The 18,898-nt window shown below is 42.6% G+C and overlaps 1 protein-coding gene across 1 annotated transcript in view; it reads left to right on the forward strand.

Moving 5' to 3' along the window:
- Nucleotides 1-18,898, forward strand: part of FBXO36 (F-box protein 36) — a 95,969-nt gene that overhangs the window by 52,086 nt on the left and 24,985 nt on the right. The window contains exon 2 of the mRNA XM_021682992.2: nt 6,480-6,588. Coding sequence (XP_021538667.1) covers nt 6,480-6,588 — 109 coding nt within the window. The remainder of the gene's footprint in view (nt 1-6,479; nt 6,589-18,898) is intronic.

An 18,898-nucleotide genomic window follows, 5' to 3' on the forward strand; every position in this document is an offset into this window, starting at 1 on the left:
ATCCTGGAGTCCCTGGATCGAGTCCCGCATCGGGCTCCCTGCTCGGCAGGGAATCTGCTTCTCCCTCTGACCCTCCCCCCTCTCATGCGCTCTCTCTCTCAAATAAATAAATAAAATCTTTAAAAAAAAAAAATCAAACACCATGTCAGAGTGAAAAGCTGAAATAAATGTCTTTGAAGAATACAATCAAGAATATGGTCAAGAACCAAATATTGTTAGATAGTTGTTGAGGAAAGAGATATTTGTATTTGGGGCTGAGTTGGCTCTTAGGGATATGATGGACTGGTCAGCAGGTGAACAAGAGGGGAAGGGAGAAAGAAAGAGGCAAGGACCTCCCTCTTTGGGGTGCACTTCATATCTGGCATCGGGCTGGGTGCTTTGGATTTATCTCATGTCATCCATCCACGAGTCGGTGAGGGGGGCATGATCATTATTTCCATTTTGGAGATGAAACTGAGGCCAAAAGAGATGAAGACATTTGCCCAAGGTAAAAGAGAACAGGTTTTAAACCCAGACCTGTCTAATCACAGACTCTCTGCTTTTGGTCCCAGTGGCAGGGTTTGTCAGTTAGGGCAGTAGTGGGATTAGCAAAATCTCAACCAGGGGGTGAGGACAGGGTTGTGCATTGTCCAAATATTCTCACATGCTGAGATGCCCCGGTGGGCCCATTTCTTTCCCAGTGTCCCCTCAAGGGCTGCCTAGTGAGTTGCTGGCCCAATGGCGGAAAGGACCTAACGTTTAGGGACCTTTGCCAGGTGAACAAGAAATGCCTCATCATCTTGCCTTTATAAATTATGAAGAAGAGGTGCCTGGGGATTAATGAGAAACCTTTGACCTCTCTTTAAAAGTAAACTCAATTTCCAAGTTTATTACAACGATTTACTGGAAATATATAAGAAATCTAAAAATACGCTAAATATAAATAAAAATTTTAAAGAAGTCTACCAATAGTCACGTGATTTCTACTAAGCTACCAAATAACGATATGTACCTTCTAACGAGGTTCACTGTCCATCCTTCCTGGAGCAGGTATGAAGCAATGCATGAGAACTAGACTGGGGAAGGTCAGCAGATGCCACCGCGGCCAGAGCAGACGCAAGGTCTCTAAGCTGTCTAGGGTCAGTTTCTCCTTTCATAAAAAGAGTCGTGTACTGCTCACAGGCGTTTGGGAGATTCAGGAGACCTGGGGCCAGCACGGCAAAGCCCATGTTCCAGCCAAATTTCAACAGTCTTGCAAAAACGGTGCCAGCTCTTCTGTAGCTTTTCTTGTAGGCATGTTCATTAACAAAACATTCACAGTTAATAAGAACAAGATGTTTGGAGCGCCTGGGTGGTTCAGTCTGTTGAGCCTCCGACTCTTGATTTCAGCTCAGGTCATGATCTCAGGGTCCTGGGATGAGCCCTGCGTGGGCTCAGTGCTCAGTGGGGAGTCTGCTTGAGATTCTTTCCCTCTGCACCTCCCCCCAACTTGCGCCTGAGTGCACCCTCTGTCTCAAAAGAAATAAGAACGATGTTTAAAACAGTATTTATGGACTTCAAGGTTTTCAAAATAGAGATAAATATGTAACAATAACTCTATATGAATAACTATATATGAATATATGACTTGATTTAAGATGAGATAATACCAAAATAGTTGCAACCACTTCACAAATATTTGGGGGATACCTCTTAGCTCAGCTTCCTTCAAGCTATTTCTGTCATGTGAAACAATTGTATTTACTGCTACACTGATGCTCCTTCCCTCTGCATATATATTTTCCTTTCAATATTTGGATTAGTGGTGTATATACTTTTGAGCCTTTTCACAAATGATCATTAACATTGTTCTATGTTATTTTTTCACATATTCTTTTATTGGCTGCAAAGTATTCCATCATCTAAATGTGCCATAATTATTTAATTAGACCCAACTTTCAAACCCTTAGGTCAGTTCTGATTTTTCATTGTCATAATTAACCTATGACATTCTTATATCAAAATGTTACAGGATTTCTTCTCCTTTACTGCCCACGGTTCTTGGTCATACTGCTTAGAAGAATGAAGAGGTAGACCAGACAGACGAACAGTGGTGGGCAGCAAAGCAAAGCTTATTGAGTGATAGTAAAGTTTATTGAGCGATAGTACAAAACTCCTGAAGAGGGAGGGGACCTGAGAGGGTTGCCGATTTGGCATTTAGATCTAGGTATTTTTGTTTTTGTTTTTGTTTAATGATTTTATTTATTTGACAGAGAGAGACAGCGAGTGCGAGCACAAGCAAGGGGAGCTGCAGAGGGAGAGGGAGAAGCGGGCTCTCTGCTGAGCAAGGAACCCAATGTGGGGCTCGAGCCCAGGACCCTGGCATCATGACCTGAGCTGAAGGCAGATAGATGCTTAACGGACTGAGCCACCCAGGTGCCCCAAGATCTAGGGGTTTTTTGTTTTTGTTTTTTTTAAAGATTTTTATTTATTTATTTGACAGAGAGAGAGATAGCGAGAGCAGGAACACAAGCAGGGGGAGTGGGAGAGGGAGAAGCAGGCTTCCTGCCGAGCAGGGAGCCCTATGTGGGACTCGATCCCAGGACCCTGGGATCATGACCTGAGCCAAAGGCAGATGCTTAACGACTGAGCCACCCAGGCGCCCGATCTAGGGGTTTTTATGGGCTCTTTGTTGTAGGCTGTTTTAATCTGATTAACCCTCTTTGTGCCAGTCATCCAATCAGGTTTTTGTCATCTACCTATCATGTGGGAAAGGGTAGAGGGCTCCTTCCCGGGTGGTGTAAAATCCTTTTAAGGGTGGTTTCCTCTTGGGGGGGGGGGTGGGCTTTTCCCTGCCTGCCTGTCTTTCAACTATCCTTCATGTTATAAGCATTTCTAATAAATTCCTGAGGATAAATTCTTAACAAGGAGAATGTTTGGATCAAAAAGTAGGAATGAACTTAAGGTTTTTGATGAGTATTGCCAAACCAGTGCATGCCCTTCTCAGTGATTATTAAGGGCTTTTATTTTTCCTTGTCCTTACCAATACTAGGCTTTGTCACTTAAAAAAAAACCCAAAAACACAAAAACACAACTTTACCACTCTGAGAGACGGTAGGTGGTAGAGAATATCTAATATAATTTTCTATTTTATTTAGTATATGGAGCATAATTGCGTCTTGACGAGGCTAAGTAGTGATTCTGACTTCTGTGCTCTGCTCTGTAGAGGTGATCTGCTGACCTGTAGCATAAAAATCATACTTGAAGAAAGCTTTGTGCCTCACAACAAACCCTGTGTTTATGAGTTAGAAGTAAGGAGGCTTGGGTTCCGGTTCTAACCAGTCATCTTTCCTTAGGCAAGTGTTATATTCTCAGTAATTTACTTTAAATACCTCAGAGAGCCAGTAGGATGCTTATCTGTGTGCAAGTTAACTTGAGTCTTTGCCCTGAGGATCCTTCCTCTAGAGGCCACTATTGCAAGCACTTCAAATATTGCCTACTAAATCTGTACCGGAGGGTTAATTAATTAGTCTAATGAATGTCGGAAATAATTTTTCACTGATGAAACGAGTAACGTGCAAGATATGAGACAATAAGATTGTAGATGTGTTTCTCTGCCTTTTAAAACATTTATTTTATTTTAATTCCAGTATAGTTAGTGCACAGTGTTATATTAGTTTCAGGAATACGATATCAATATCGTGATTCGACAGTTGTGTACATCTCTCTGACTTTTTTTGAACAACGTAAGAAATCAGCTCGGTAACAACGTTGCTGGAGTAGTGCCCGGTCTAGAACTCCGTTTGTTCCGGAATCCTCCACTAGCCCAAGGATTTTGTGGCTTGATCTGGCTAGAAGAGTAGCTGATTACGTCATTGTAATATAGGCGCACCTGCCCCAGAGAGAAACTTTCCAGTGAAGGTTCCCGCAGTGTGCCCAAGTGCACGGCGAGGAGGGGACTCCATTGAGCTTCCAGAAAGGTAGTATGGACTCTTGTGGTGCCTGCTTGCTGTGCCTTTCTTGCGGCAGAATTCAACCCAAGACTTGCTTTCATTGTAACATACCTCTGGCGGTTTGGTCGTAGCGAGAGACAACCCACCACTTCTAACTTAACCTCTTGGAAACTTTTTGCTCTTCTGTATGAGTTGCAAGAGGCAGACTAAATTATTTCTGACTTTCCAATTAGTTCTAAAAGTTCTAGATCATGTGATATAAAGAACATAGCATTAGATTCAGATTGCCTGGCATCTTTATTCAATAGAAAAGAAATATTTATCATATTTAATGTTAATTTCAATGATGTCTAATAGAAAGGGAAGAAAAAGGGAAATTGAAGTATACAGCGATTAAATAGCAAAGTTCTGCCTCTCTCCAGAATTCGTGCTCTTTCTACTGATGCCCCTGTGTATCATATAGATACAGTAACAGATAATTCTGCTAGGGACTAAATTGTGTCCCCCTAAGATTCCTATGTCGAAGCACTAGCCCCCAGGGTGACTATATTTGGAGATAGGGGCTTTGAATAGGACATTAAGGTTAAATGAGGTCATAAAGGTGGGGCCCTAATTCAATATGACCAGTGTCCTTATAAGAAGAGACAGACATCAGGGGTGCACACGCACAGAGGAAAACCCATGTGAGAGGCTTCATTGAGAAGGTGGCCATCTGCCAGCCCAGGAGAGAGGCCTCCTGGACACCAAACCTGTCGACAGCTTGATCTTGACCTTCCAGCTTCCAGAACTGTGAATAAATAAATTCTGTTGTTTCAGCCCTTAGTCTTTTGTTATGGCAGCCATAGGGACTAAAATGCCCTCACCTCTGTGGAGATGGGGTAGAAAGATGTTTGAGAGGACAATTTTGGTGAGGCTCCTGCTCAGGAAAATCCAAAGTGGCAGGTTAACGGATTTGCTGAAAGGAATCAGCTACCATAATTTTGAGACTTTAGGGTTTTGTAACTTACATATTCTATAGCGATCAGCACAAAACCTATATGAAAAGTAACCCTTTAAAGGACCTACCTTCTGTTGGGCAGGGTGCTAGGTAGGATGGTATAAAAAGTCTCCACGGCCCTGAGAGTTCAGTTATCTTTCAGATATCAGGGAAGGGGAGAAGGGTGGGAGAAGGGCCTCAGGAGACGACAGGACACAGGGAGGCATCTCTACAAGGAGAGGAACGCTGGCTGAAGCCCAGGCCTGCAAGCAGGGAGAAAGGAGTGAGGAGCCATGAGGTGGTCTGGCAGTTCAAAGCCTGTGGGGGAGGGGTTCCTCAACAACACCAAGAAGGGCCCAGGGGGTGCCTCGGTGTCTCAGTTGGTTAAGCGTCTGCCTTCAGCTTGGGTCATGATCCCGGGATCCTGGGATCGAGCCCCGAGTCGGGCTCCCTGCTCAGCGGGAAGCCTGCTTCTCCCTCTCCCTTTCCCTGCTACTCCGCCTGCTTGTGCTTTCTCTGTCAAATAAATAAATAAATAAATAATCTTAAAAAAAAAAAAAAAAGGAAGGGTCTAGGGACAGGGGCAAAGAGCTGGTAGGTAACAGGGCAGTGGCCCAAAAAGGCATACCCAGGACCTGTGAGGACCCCAGGGAGTGATGGGTGGGTGGGGACGGGGGAGAGGAAACTGTAAACAAGGGGAGGGCCCACAGCAAGTTTCACTTGCTTAACAATGTTGCCTTGGGCGGAGCCTTCCTGACCATAATTGTAACCTTACAAGGTGATGCTAGCGAGAATGGAAGCCAACCAGTTTCTCTGCACTGTCCCCTTACCCATCTCTTCCCCTGTAGCCCTCATCTAAGTGTGGAAAGAATCTGGTTTGCTTGTCAAGTTGGTGGAGGCTTTGTCATCTCAGTTAACTACCCAGTTCCATGACAGGTTGAAGAGCGTGAGATAAATTGGATAAGCTTCAGGGGGCTCCTCAGCCAGGCCAGGAGTTGACACTGCTGTGAAATCAACATAGAACTTACATGCAGTCCATAACCATGGAAATGAGGTTTGCTCCTGATAAACCAACAGGCTCATAGAAGTCAAACGGACTAGCGGCAGATCCATGACCAAGAAGTGTCCTGTGTAATGACGCTTACATGCATCAGACAAAGCGTAATGGTGCTTTCCCTGGTGCTGGCCATGTAACTGTCTTTCTCTGTGAGGAAAGTATCCACGCATCGTGTCTGCCCTGTAGGCAGGAACGAAGGCAGAGAGTGGAGCGAGTTAGAGCATGCCTATGCTCAGAGACCCTCAAGAGACAGATAGCCATTTGGGTCTGTGTGATTTTAACATCAATTGACTTGATAGATTTTTAAGATTCCTTCCAGCACTTTGGTTTTGTGACCCTAATCTCTGAGGAGAATGTTCACTGATGCACAGACCTCATTTCTAACGTGATGTGACACCAGATTGCAAAGTTACATATGATGTTTGACGCATAGCCTTATGTGCCTACTGCAGTGATCTTTCAAAATCCCAGACCAAACTGTAGCTGTTGGTATTGGAATCAGTTTTAATTCCTATCCCCTTCTATTCAATCACAGGTAATCTTTAGATGGTGGAAGATCTCTCTGAGGAGTGAGTATCGATCAACAAAACCTGGAGAAGCCAAAGAGTCTCATGAAGAGTTCCTTGAGAACTCCCATCTTCAAGGTAAGGAAGGGAGCACGTTATGTACTTACTGCTCAGTTCCCTTTAATTAGTGATAGATTTTGTCACAGAAATATCCAGCATATCATCATTTGAAATATTGATATGTTATTATGTACTTCAAGACAGAAAATTGTTAACATATCCCAAAATTTCTCTTGGGAAAGATCTCCAAGTGTTTAAGATTCCAGGTTGATGTGTCGATTCCATTAATAATCTTAAATTGCATAAATTTAATTTTTTCTTATAACATTTAATTAAAATGACTTTCCTTTAGTTAAAAATAAATTAAAAGGTTATTTGAAAACATAATCAAATTCTCAAATCCGTGAACTCTCATGCATTTGGGCAAAATTGCTACCTTTTCTTTTTCTATTTTTTTTTTTTAAAGGATTTTATTTATTCATTTGTCAGAGAGAGAGAGAGAGCACAAGCAGGGGGAATGGCAGGCAGAGGGAGGAGAAGCAGGCTCCCTGCTGAGCAAGGAGCCCGATGTGGGGCTCGATCCCAGGACCCTGGGATCATGACCTGAGCCGAAGGCAGATGCTCAACTGACTGAGCCACCCAGGTGCCCCCATTTCTTTTTAATATCAAGGTTTGCTCAGAAGTAGCCTTAATCAGGTAGTACATGGGCTAAATACAAATTGCCCTCCAGTTTCCCCTGTGCTTTTTGCTTTCACAATATCAAAATTTCAAATAAAAAGCAGGGGTGCCTGGGTGACTCAGTCGGTGAAGTAGCTGCCATGGGGGGGGGGGGCCCGCTTCTCCCTCTGCCTGCCGCTCCCCCAGCTTGTGCTCTCTCTCTCTGACAAATAAATAAATAAAATCTTTAAAAATAAAAAATAAGTGATGCCTGGGTGGCTCAGTTGTTAAGCATCTGCCTTCGGCTCAGGTCATGGTCCCAGGGTCCTGGGATCGAGCCCCACATCGGGCTCCCTGCTTCGCGGGAAGCCTGCTTCTCCCTCTCCCACTCCCCCGCTTGTGTTCCCTCTCTCGCTGTGTCTCTCTCTGTCAAATAAATAAATAAAATCTTTAATAAATAAATAAATAAATAAATAAATAAATAAAATTTAAAAAGAATAAAAAGCAAACAATGGTTTTTAACAAACTCCCATGTACCTATCTCTTGGCTTCAATGAGACTCAAAATGTGGCCAAAATCTCTACACCAAGCCACTGTTCCCACTGGATTAGTTGGAAGCAAATCTCAGTTGTTACATTGCTTCATGCTAAACTACTTCAGTATGTGTCTCTTAAAAGGATTCCCTTTAACTAAACTCCTTAATAATTATTTACCTTGAGTATAAAAATTGAAAACTAGAAGCTATGTTAGAAATTTTTATTTTATTAGGAGTTAATATCAAATACTTTTATATATGCGTTCTCATTTTATTGTTACAATATCCTTCTGAAATAACCAATATTATCCCCATTTCACAAGTGAGGTTCAGGATGGATGTGACTTTCCAGGGTTCCACAGCTAATTACGGACATTGCCAGGACTAAGCACTGAGAGTGGAAAAATCAAGTACATTAATCTTATTCTCAAAGACACATTCTGGGTGGATCTTTGATAATCAACACTCTTAAAAGACATTCTGTTGTTTAAATTATAGCACGTAATAGTTTTTCTAAGGCAGAGAGTAGGTTTGGTTTGGTTGTGCTTCCTTAAGCAGTTGGAAGTCTAGACTGATTGCCTTCAATTCCTGATATTGCATACATCTTATTTCGTTAACCTCTTTATAGCAAGTACTTATAAAATGCATTAGTGGTTTAAAAACAACCATGTTGGGGAAAGACTGTCCACTTTTCATTGAATAAAAATCAGTCCAGGCACTCCTTACTTATTTAATTGTAAAATAGACATGTTTCTGCACAGTTATGAAGTAAACTGCTGTAGGGGAGCCTGGCTGGCTCAGTCAGTGGAGCAGCTGACTCTTGATCTTGGGGTGACTCTATATCACGTTGGGTATTGAGATTACTTACAAATAAAATCTTAAAAATAAAGTAAACTGCTATATAACACGTTTCATTTTCATGTCAGGATCCATTTTACTTTCTAAGCATTGTAGTAACTACCACAAAGCTTATGTCTAAGTGATAAATATTCATTGACAGACCATGTGATTTTCTAATTGACTTCCACAAAACCTGGCAAGGAACATTGGCCTTGCTTGTGTTCTGAGTACAGTTTCTTGCTTGCCCCAGACACCTCCCACACCCCTGCCCCCTGCTAGGATATAGGAGTGGGGGTGGGGCAGCAGTGGCTTGGGGATAATACTTGTGGGAGTCCTGATCCTGGGAAAATAGGTAATAAAGTGGGACCTTTAAAATTGTAGTTTGAGGGGTGCCTGGGTGGCTCAGTCATTTAAGCGTCTACCTTCCGTTCAGGTCATAATCTCTGAGTCCTGGGATCGAGCCCCGCGTGGGGCTCTCTGCTCAGCAGGGAGCCCGATGCGGGACTCGATCCAGGGACTCCAGGATCATGACCTGAGCCGAAGGCAGTCGCTTAACCAACTGAGCCACCCAGGTGCCCCTCTTCTGTTGTTTTATTTTATTTTTTTAAAAGATTTTATTTATTTATTTGAGAGAGAGAACGAGATAGAGAGCATGAGAGGGGGGAGGGTCAGAGGGAGAAGCAGACTCCCCGCTGAGCAGGGAGCCCTACGTGGGACTCGATCCCGGGACTCCAGGACCGTGACCTGAGCCGAAGGCAGTCGCTTAACCAACTGAGCCACCGAGGTGCCCCAGCCGTGCTCTCTTTCACTCTTGCTCTCTCTCACGTAAACAAATAAAATCTTTAAAAAATAAAATAAAATAAAATTGCAGTGTGAGAGCTGCAGTCTCAGGACTGGCTGGTGGCCTCTAGCCAGGAGCAGCACTGATATACTGAATGAAATCACCTGGCAAGTTCAAATGCTCCTGTGTTTCACTTTTTAGATTTCCTACAGCATCCAGGTCTCTGGTAGAGGAGAAAACTCCAGACAACGATATTGTTTGGCCCCCTTCTCCTCCTTGGTCCTTAAGGGATCCCTCAGAAGGCGTCTCTACAGCAGAACAGGGGTGCCCTGGGCCGAGAGAGGGGCTCAGGGGTTAGGGGTCAGTGGCCAGAATTTGAATCCCTGCTGCCTCTACCCAGCTGTGTGACCACAGGCTGACCCTGACTCCCTCTGTGAGCCCACTTCCTCCTCATACCTGGGGGAAAACACGGTTATTCCACGTGGTCACTTGGGCACTCAGTGCCCTGACACATGAGCAGTATTTAGCGCCGCACATAATACATAATCAACTCGTAATCACTATTTGCTGTTGTTCAGTATTGATGTTTGACTGGGTTTGGTTTTTTCCCATTCCTCCTTATCATATTCCCAAGATCCCCCCAAAGTTTTGCTCATCTGAAGGTCCTCCCCTACTCACATGGTGCACCCTGGCAGTAGGTCTCTAGAATCTGGGTCACCCTTGGTGGCAGTCCTGGCAGAGGACCGGAACTGTGTTACTCTTGTTTCCTTGACCTCTCAGCAGCACTGAACGTGGAGGGGACATTTTCTTCCCCTGGCTTCCAGGAGCACCGAGCTCTTGGTTCTCCTCCTGCCTCACTGGCTCCTTCTGGGCCTCCTTGCTGGCTCCTCCTCTTCTCTCCAAATCTAAATGTTGGGGGCCAGGGGTTATCTCTAGTGCCTGTTCTCTTGTCTGTCTGTGCTTGACTCCTGGGGGATTGGATCCAGGCTCTGGCTTTAAATGCCACCATACACTGCAGTCCCAAATTGATATCTTCAGCTGGCCCATCTCCCCAGAAACCCCACACTCAGATATTTATCTGGCTGTTCCCTTGACATCTCCACTTGATTTATTTCTAATAGGCTCTCAAATGTAGCATGTCCAAAAATAGCTCCTGATCTTCCCTCCTGCAAAAAAAAAATAAACCAAAAAAAACGGCCTAAATCCCACAGATAGCCTTGCTCCCTTTCTTTCTCGAACACGCTAGATATAATCCATCAACAAAACCAGAATCTGAACAGTGGTTCGCAGCCTCCAAGATGGTTCCTAAAGATGCCCACCTCCCAATATTCACGCTCTTGTGTAATCCCCTCCCACACTGTACTCGGTCAGGTGTGTGACCAGTGCAATCTGGCAGGAGTGATGGTGTGTTACTTTTGAGGTAAGGTTATAAATGACACTATGACGTCTGACTTTTCTCCTTTCCCCCTTTCTCTCATCACTTGCTCTGGGGGAAGCCGCTGCTGTGCCTCGAGGCAGTCCTGTGGAGAGGCCCGTGTGATGAGGAACTGAGGCCTTTCATAAGCTGCCATATGCATGAGCTTTCTTGAATGTGGGCCCTAGAGCCTCTGTCAAGGCCTCAGACGATGCAGACCCACATAACGTCTTGACTGAACCTCAGGAGAGACAGACTCTGAGCCAGAACCACCCACTCCCACATTCCTGAACCTCAGAAACTGTGTGAGACAATAAATGTTTGTTGTTTTAAGCTAGTAAATTTGGGGATCATTTGTTGTGCAACAGTAGATAACTAATACAGAACGCTTCTCACCAATTCCAACTCTGGTCCAACCAACAACAACCTCTCACCAGATTATTGAATTAGCCTTCTAACTGGTCTCACTTTTTCTGCCCTTGCCCCACAATAGTGTGTTCTCATCACAGTAGCCAGAATCAGCCCTTCAAGACAGATATCAGGTCACATTGTCTGCTTTAAGCCCTTCACTGGCTTCCTATCTCACGTAGAGTAAAAATCCAAGTCTTGTAGTGATCTTCAGCCACTTTCCCCTCTTGCCTACTCTACTTCAGGCAGACTGGCCTCCTTGCTGTTTCTTGAACAAACCAAGCATGCTTCCACCTCAGGGCCTTTGCACTTGCTATTCCCTTTGTTAAGAATGTATTTTCCCAGATGTCTCCATGATTTGCTTTTCATTCAGGTCTCTGCTGAAACTGCCTTATTAGAGAGTGTTTCTCTGACCATCATATAAAAAAATCACCCCCTCCTTCCTTACCCTGGAAGACCGGATCTCCCATAACGCTTTTCACCACATGATATAGTCTATGTTAATTGTTCACTTATTGTCTGTCTCCATCACTAGAATGTAAGCTCCATTATGGTAACGACTTTGCTTTGCTTACCAATGGGTCTTTGGCACCCACCTAGAGCAATGCCTGGTACATAGCTCCGTAAATAGTTTTATGAATTATTTGAGAGAACTCTTAGGGAGTGGGACAAGGTAAATTCTAAAACAGATCCTTCTAAATTATAAGTCTGGTCCTAACAGAGTTCAGGTTTCTGATCAATGGTTTATTCCAGAGGCAGAAAAAACCTTACACCAAGTCTGGTCACACTACCAGACTGATACTTTGAAGATGGTTTTTCAAACACAGGGACCACTTCTTATTAATCCTTCCATTTTCAACATCAGATACCTGGTAGGCACTTAGTATGTTTGTTAAAATGAATGAAAATACATTTTCTGACGCAGGAATATTGTTTAAAATAACAAATAAAATCACTGTACTCAAATTATATTTTCATGGCTCTAAATTCATATAAGAGCACAGGGAGTAAGTTCTAGAACTTCCTAGTATTTTTATACTTAGGGTAGTTATAAGCAGCTCTAGAGGAATACATCATATAAATCTGCACGAGTGTGCTAGGTCTGCCATAACAGAATACTACAGACTGGACGACTGAAACACCAGGAATGGACCTTCTCACAGTACTGGAGGCTAGTTCAGGTTCAAGGTGCTGACAAGGTTGGTTTCTTTTGAGGCCTCTCCCCTTGGCTTGCAGATGGCCACCCCACTCTGTCCTCACAGGACCTGTCCTCTGGTGTCTCTCCAGGTGTCCAAATTTCCTCCTCTTCTAAGAATACCAGTCAGAGGGCACCTGGGTGGCTCAGTTGGTTGGGCAACTGCCTTCGGCTCAGGTCATGATCCTGGAGTCCCGGGATCGAGTCCCGCATCGGGCTCCCTGTTCAGCCGGGAGTCTGCTTCTCCCTCTGACCCTTCCCCCTCTAATGCTCTCTCTCTCTTTCATTCTCTCTCAAATAAATAAATAAAATCTTAAAAAAAAAAAAGAATACCAGTCAGAATGGATTAGCGCCCACCCATATGACCAATTTATCCTAATCACCCCTTTAAAGGTCCTTTCTCCATGGGGGGCCTGGCTGGCTCTGTTGGTAGAGCATGTGACTCTTGATCTCAGGTTCATGAGTTCAAGCCCCACATTGGGCGTGGGGCCTACCTTCAAAAATAAATATATAAAGGTCCTTTCTCCCAGTGCAGTCACACTCAGAGGTTCTGGGGTTTAGGACTTCAGCATATGGATTTGGGGGAGGTCAGGAGGGCATAGTTCAGCCCATAGCAAAATACAAACTTTCCATGTAGGGGAATCCCTGTAATCTTAGAAACAGAGTGTATCATGACTACATTAGTAATTAATGATTGTAGTGGTTTCCTAATGCTCCTGTAACAAACTACCACAAATGTAGCAGCTTAAATAATAACAATTTATTGTCTTATATTTCTTTTTTTTTTCTGTTGTCATGAATAAATAGGTACTTTTATTATTTATAGTAATTGTAAAGCTGCATAGATCAGTGCCTTGCCTATTGTCTTATATTTCTTTTTTTTTTAACTTTTTTTTTTTTTGAGAGAGAGAGAATGAGAGACAGAGAGCATGAGAGGGAGGAGGGTCAGAGGGAGAAGCAGACTCCCTGCCGAGCAGGGAGCCCGATGCGGGACTCGATCCCGGGACTCCAGGATCATGACCTGAGCCGAAGGCAGTCGCTTAACCAACTGAGCCACCCAGGCGCCCTGTCTTATATTTCTGGAGTTCAGAAGTCTCATCTGGCTAAATTCAAGATGTGGGTAGGACTGCCTTCGTTCTGGATGCTCAAGGGGAGACTCTGTTTCCTTGCCCCTTCCAGCTTCTAGAGGCGCCTGCATCCCTTGGCTTCTGGCCTCTTCCTCCATCTTCCAAACCCGTGATGATGGCATGTCCAACCTTTCTTGCTCTGATACGGTTTCTGTGGTCACATCTTCTCTGACTCTGCCCCTCTTGCCTCCTCCTTTCCTTCCCAAGGACCCTTGTGATTACATTGGGCCCACCCAGTTAATCTGATCATCTCCCTATTTCAAGATCTTTAATCACACCTGCAAAGGCCCTTTTCCTATGTAAGGTCACATACTCTGGAGATTAGATATGGGGCATCTTTGGCAGGGGCATATCCTGCCTACCACAGTGATAGGTGTCAAAATCAAAAACGTGGCTGAATTTTTCCCCCCAGATTTGCTTTTTTTTTTTTTTTTTTTTAAGTATTCTCTATACCCAACATGGGGCTGAAAGTCACGACCCGGAGATCAAAAGTCAGGCACTCCACTGACTGAACCAGCCAGGTGCCTGTAGATTTGTATTTTTAAAAGACAAAATTCATATGTTTATTTAAAAAGCCGATCATACTTACATACATGGGAAACTATTAGCAGGCAGTTGAGTGTTGCTTAATACAGATTATTTCTATTCAAATCTTGGCTTCAAATGCACTATGTATGTGACCTTGGGCAAATGATTTAGTCTGTTTTTTTTTTTTAAGTAATCTCTACACCCAATGTGGGGCTTGAACTCACAACCTCGAGATCAAGAGCCGCATGCTCCACCGACTGAGCCAACCAGGAGGCCCTAATTTTGTCTCTTTGGATATGTTTCCTCAACTGTTGATAATGGGAATAATAACAGCATTTAGCTTATAGGGTCCTTAGGATAATTGAATGAAGTGCTTAGAATTTGCCTAACACCTACAAACTAGCTAGTATAGTTTTTAAAATTTTTAAAGTGAAAATTCCCTCTCTCTTCCTCCAACCTCTACTCCCCAGAGATAACCACTATAAATAGCTTCCTTTGCATTTGAATTCTTTCTGTTTGGGACTGTGCATGTTTGTTTACAAAAATAGAATCTTTAATTCTTTAATTTTTTTTGCACTTACTATATTGTGAACATTTTTTTCTGTTAGCATACCTAAAGAAGTACCTTGTCCTTTTCCAAGACTGTGTGGTGTTTCATGGTAGAAATATACAATCCTCCATTGATGGGCATTTTCAGAAGGCTTTGGGCACATTCTGGGGCATATTTATCTTTGCACACTTATGTGAGAATATTAGTAACATAGATTCCTAGTCATGGAATTACTAGGACCAAAGAAATGTACATTAGAAATTTTTGATAGAGTATTTTAAGTATCTTACTTTATTATTGAATCTGTAGTTCAAGGCTCACTTGACCAGCGACGGTATTTCTGTTAGCTAGCTTGAGTAGCCCTGCCATGGGACGGATGCAGTGCAAATGCCATCTATAATTTATTTGACCTTTATGATTATGCTATTTTGAAAGAATTTTAAATCAGGCAATTTACATTATTTCAACGTTTCTTCATAAAATGAGACTTCATTAATATTTTGATGTCACCGTATTTTAATTTTGAGTAATCCAAAATTTACATAAAATGCCAATTACTTCAATGTCCTCACAAACCGCCCTCCAAAAAACTGCTGTATTAATTATATTCCATCCGACAGGATATGGTTTTCTTGCAACTTTGCCATCACTAATTAGATATTACTATTCTTTTTCATCTTTTCCAGTCAGATGGTGAAAATAGTGTCATATTTAATTAACATTTTCCTGATAACTAGTAAGTTGAGCATCCTGTCATGTTTAATTACCATTTATATCCTTTCTGTAATTTGCCTGTTTGTATTCTTTGTCCACTTGTCTAGGAAGTTTAATTTTTTTTTTTCCTCTGAGACCTTTAAAAATCTGAGGAAACATCTATGGATTTTTTCCCCTAAGTTAAAGAAATAGGAATTACCAGAAAATTAGCTATTGGAAATATTTGTTAAAATTGAGTTTAAAGCAAAACTGTGCCTATATAAACTCAGTTGAAAGTGCTGATTCAGGGCGCCTGGGTGGCTCAGATGGTTAAGCGTCTGCCTTCGGCTCAGGTCATGATCTCAGGGTCCTGGGATCGAGTCCCGCATCGGGTTCCCTGCTCAGTGCAGAGCCTGCTTCTCCCTCTTCCTCTGCCATTCCCTCTGCTTGTGCTCTTCTGTCTATCTCTCTGTCAAATAAATAAATAAAATCTTTAAAAAAAAAAAAAAAAAAAAGAAAGTGCTGATTCATGAGTTGAGGTTGAATCCAACCTAAAAATAAGTTGTTTTCCAACTTAAGTCCACTTTAAAGTTGATTGCTTTGATCTTTGAATGAGTTATAAGTGGTGGCTAAGGATTTAGGCCAATCCACAAAAATCCCTGTGATAAAACCAAATGACTTCAACAACCATATCTTCCGAACCAAATGACAAAGGTTTTTTTATTTCTGCTACTGCTTGTAAAAGGAAGCATGGGTGATATAATTTAGATGTCAAAGAATTGAAATTTTCTTGACATTTAGATGATTTATGAGGAAAACAGGACTGCATGTTTGAAATGGGGGACTATAAGGGAAAATTGATAATACCAATCAATACTAATAATCTTGAAATACTGGCCTGAGTTCTAGATCCTAGGGATATTGGTACACGAGAAATAAGAGAGTGGGAAACAACTGGGGTGCCTGGGTGGCTCAGTCGTTAAGCATCTGCCTTCGGCTCAGGTCATGATCGCAGGGTCCTGGAATTGAGCCCCGCATTGGGCTCCCTGCTTAGCTGGGAGCCTGCTTCTCCCTCTCCCACTCCCCCTGCTTGTGTTCCCTCTCTCGCGGTGCCTGTCTCTGTCAAATAAATAAATAAAATCTTAAAAAAAAAAAATGAGAGTGGGAAACAACTGGGTTTTCCTTGTTCCCAAATCTGCATCAGCCTCATGCCATGGATCCATGATCCATTTTCTCTGGGTCCCTTCTTCACTTGGCCTGTATCTCAGCCTTTGACCTACGACTTTATTTTCTTAGGCCTGCCCACCACCTCTTAGTCTACTTCCCTCCTTCTCTCTGCCCTCTTGAATCAGCTGCTCCTTGACTTCAGCCTGGATTTCTAGTTTCTGCCCACCTGTGGTAGGGACCTGTGGGTGAAGGAAGGGTGGGAGAAAGTTGGAGACAGCACTTGACGGAAGTGTGGGAGCCTGGCTCTGGGCTACAGAGCAGGGAAGGCAGATCTCAGCAAAACTCTTCTTGTATTTTATCATTTTCTTATTAACTAATTTTCTGAGATTAAAAAAAATTAATACACACACATAGTAAATACAAAAATTAAATCAGTTTAAAGAGGTTTTAGAAAAAAAGTAAGTCTCCCTCTGGCCCCATGTTCCCAGTTCCTGTGACAACCATCATGAACAGTTTTCTTGTATATCCTTCCAGAAATGGTCTATGCATTTATACAAAATATGTTAACAAACAAAAAAGAATCTTATACATTGTGTCCTATACCTTGCTCTTTAAAAGCTTTAAAATTTGGGGTGCCTGGGTGGCTCAGTCGGTTAAGCAGCTGCCTTCGGCTCAGGCCATGATCCCAGGGTCCTGGGATCGAGCCCCACATTGGGTTCCTTGATCAGCGGGGAGTCTGCTTGTCCCTCTCCCTCTGCCTGCCACTCCCCCCTGCTTGTGCTCTCTCTCTGTGTCAAATAAATAAAATAAGATAAAATAAAATAAAATAAGATAAATTAAACAAATATAAAAGTTTTAAAATTCAAAAATATCTTAAACCTACAAAAAAGAAGATAATATTATACCCAATACTAACAAAAGATGTTAACAGTTGTCACTTTTACTTCATTTTATCCAAATTATCAAATATGTTCGTGTACTTTGCTCAGAATATCCTCTTCTTTTGATGGCTGTAGTGTCTGTAATGCTGTTCTCTTTTTCCTTCCTTGATAATGGTAATTTGTGCTTTCTCCCTTTTTTTTGTGACCCCTTGCTAGGGGTTGATTCATCTTATTATTTTTTTCATAGACCTTTTAGCTCTGTTAATTTTCTCTATTTTTATTTACTTATTGTTATTATTGATTTCTGTTCTTTTTAAAAAAAATGTTTTTTTATTAACAGATAATGTATTACTTGTTTCAGGGAAACGGGTCTGTGATTCATCAGTCTTACACAATTCATAGTGCTCACCATAGCACATACCCTCCCCAGTGTCTATCACCCAGCCACCCCATCCTTCCCACCCCCCACCACTCCAGCAACCCTCAGTTTGTTTCCTGAGATTAAGAGTCTCTTATGGTTTGTCTCCCTCTCTGGTTTCGTCTTGTTTCATTTTTCCGTCCCTTTCCCTATGATCCTCTGCCTTGTTTCTCAAATTCCTCATATCAGTGAGATAATATGATACTTGTCTTTCTCTGATTGACTTCTTTCACTTATCCTAATACCCTCTAGTTCTATCCACGTTGTTGCAAATGGCAAGATTTCATTTTTTTGATGGCTGCATAATATTCCATTGTATATATACCACATCTTCTTTATCCGTTCATTTGTTGATGGACATCTAGGCTCTTTCCATAGTTTGGCTATTGTGGACATTGCTGCTGTAAACATTGGGGTGCGCGTACCCCCTCGGATCACTACATTTGTATCTTTGGGGTAAATACCCAATAGTGTAATTGCTGGATCGTAGGGTAGCTCTATTTTCAACTTTCTGAGGAACCTCCATACTGCTTTCCAGAGTGGCTGCACCAGCTTGCATTCCCACCAACAGTGTAGGAGGGTTCCCCTTTCTCTGCATCCCCGCCAACATCTGTCATTTCCTGACTTGTTCATTTTAGCCATTCTGACTGGTGTGAGGTGGTATCTCATTGAGGTTTTGATTTGTATTTCCCTGATGCCAAGTGATGTTGAGCACTTTTTCATGTGTCTGTTGGCCATTTGGATGTCTTCTTTGCAGAAATGTCTGTTCATGTCTTCTGCCTATTTCTTGATTGGATTATTTGTTCTTTGGGTGCTGAGTTTGATAAATTCTTTATAGATTTTGAATACTAGCCCTTTATCTGATACGTCATTTGCAAATATCTTTTCCCATTCTGCCAGTTGTCTTTGGTTTTGTGGACTGTTTCCTTTGCTGTGCAAAAACTTTTTATCTTTTTGTTTTTAAGATTTTATTTATTTATTTGACAGAGAGACAGCGAGAGAGGGAACACAAGCAGGGGGAGTGGGAGAGGGAGAAGCAGGCTTCCCGCTGAGCAGGGAGCCCAACACGGGGCTCGATCCCAGGACCCCGGGATCATGACCTGAGCCGAAGGCAGATGCTTAACGACTGAGCCACCCAGGCGCCCCAAAAGCTTTTTATCTTGATGAAGTCCTAATAGTTCATTTTTGCCCTTG

The sequence above is a fragment of the Neomonachus schauinslandi genome, chromosome 3 (assembly GCF_002201575.2).
Source record: "Neomonachus schauinslandi chromosome 3, ASM220157v2, whole genome shotgun sequence".
NCBI lineage: Eukaryota > Metazoa > Chordata > Mammalia > Carnivora > Phocidae > Neomonachus > Neomonachus schauinslandi.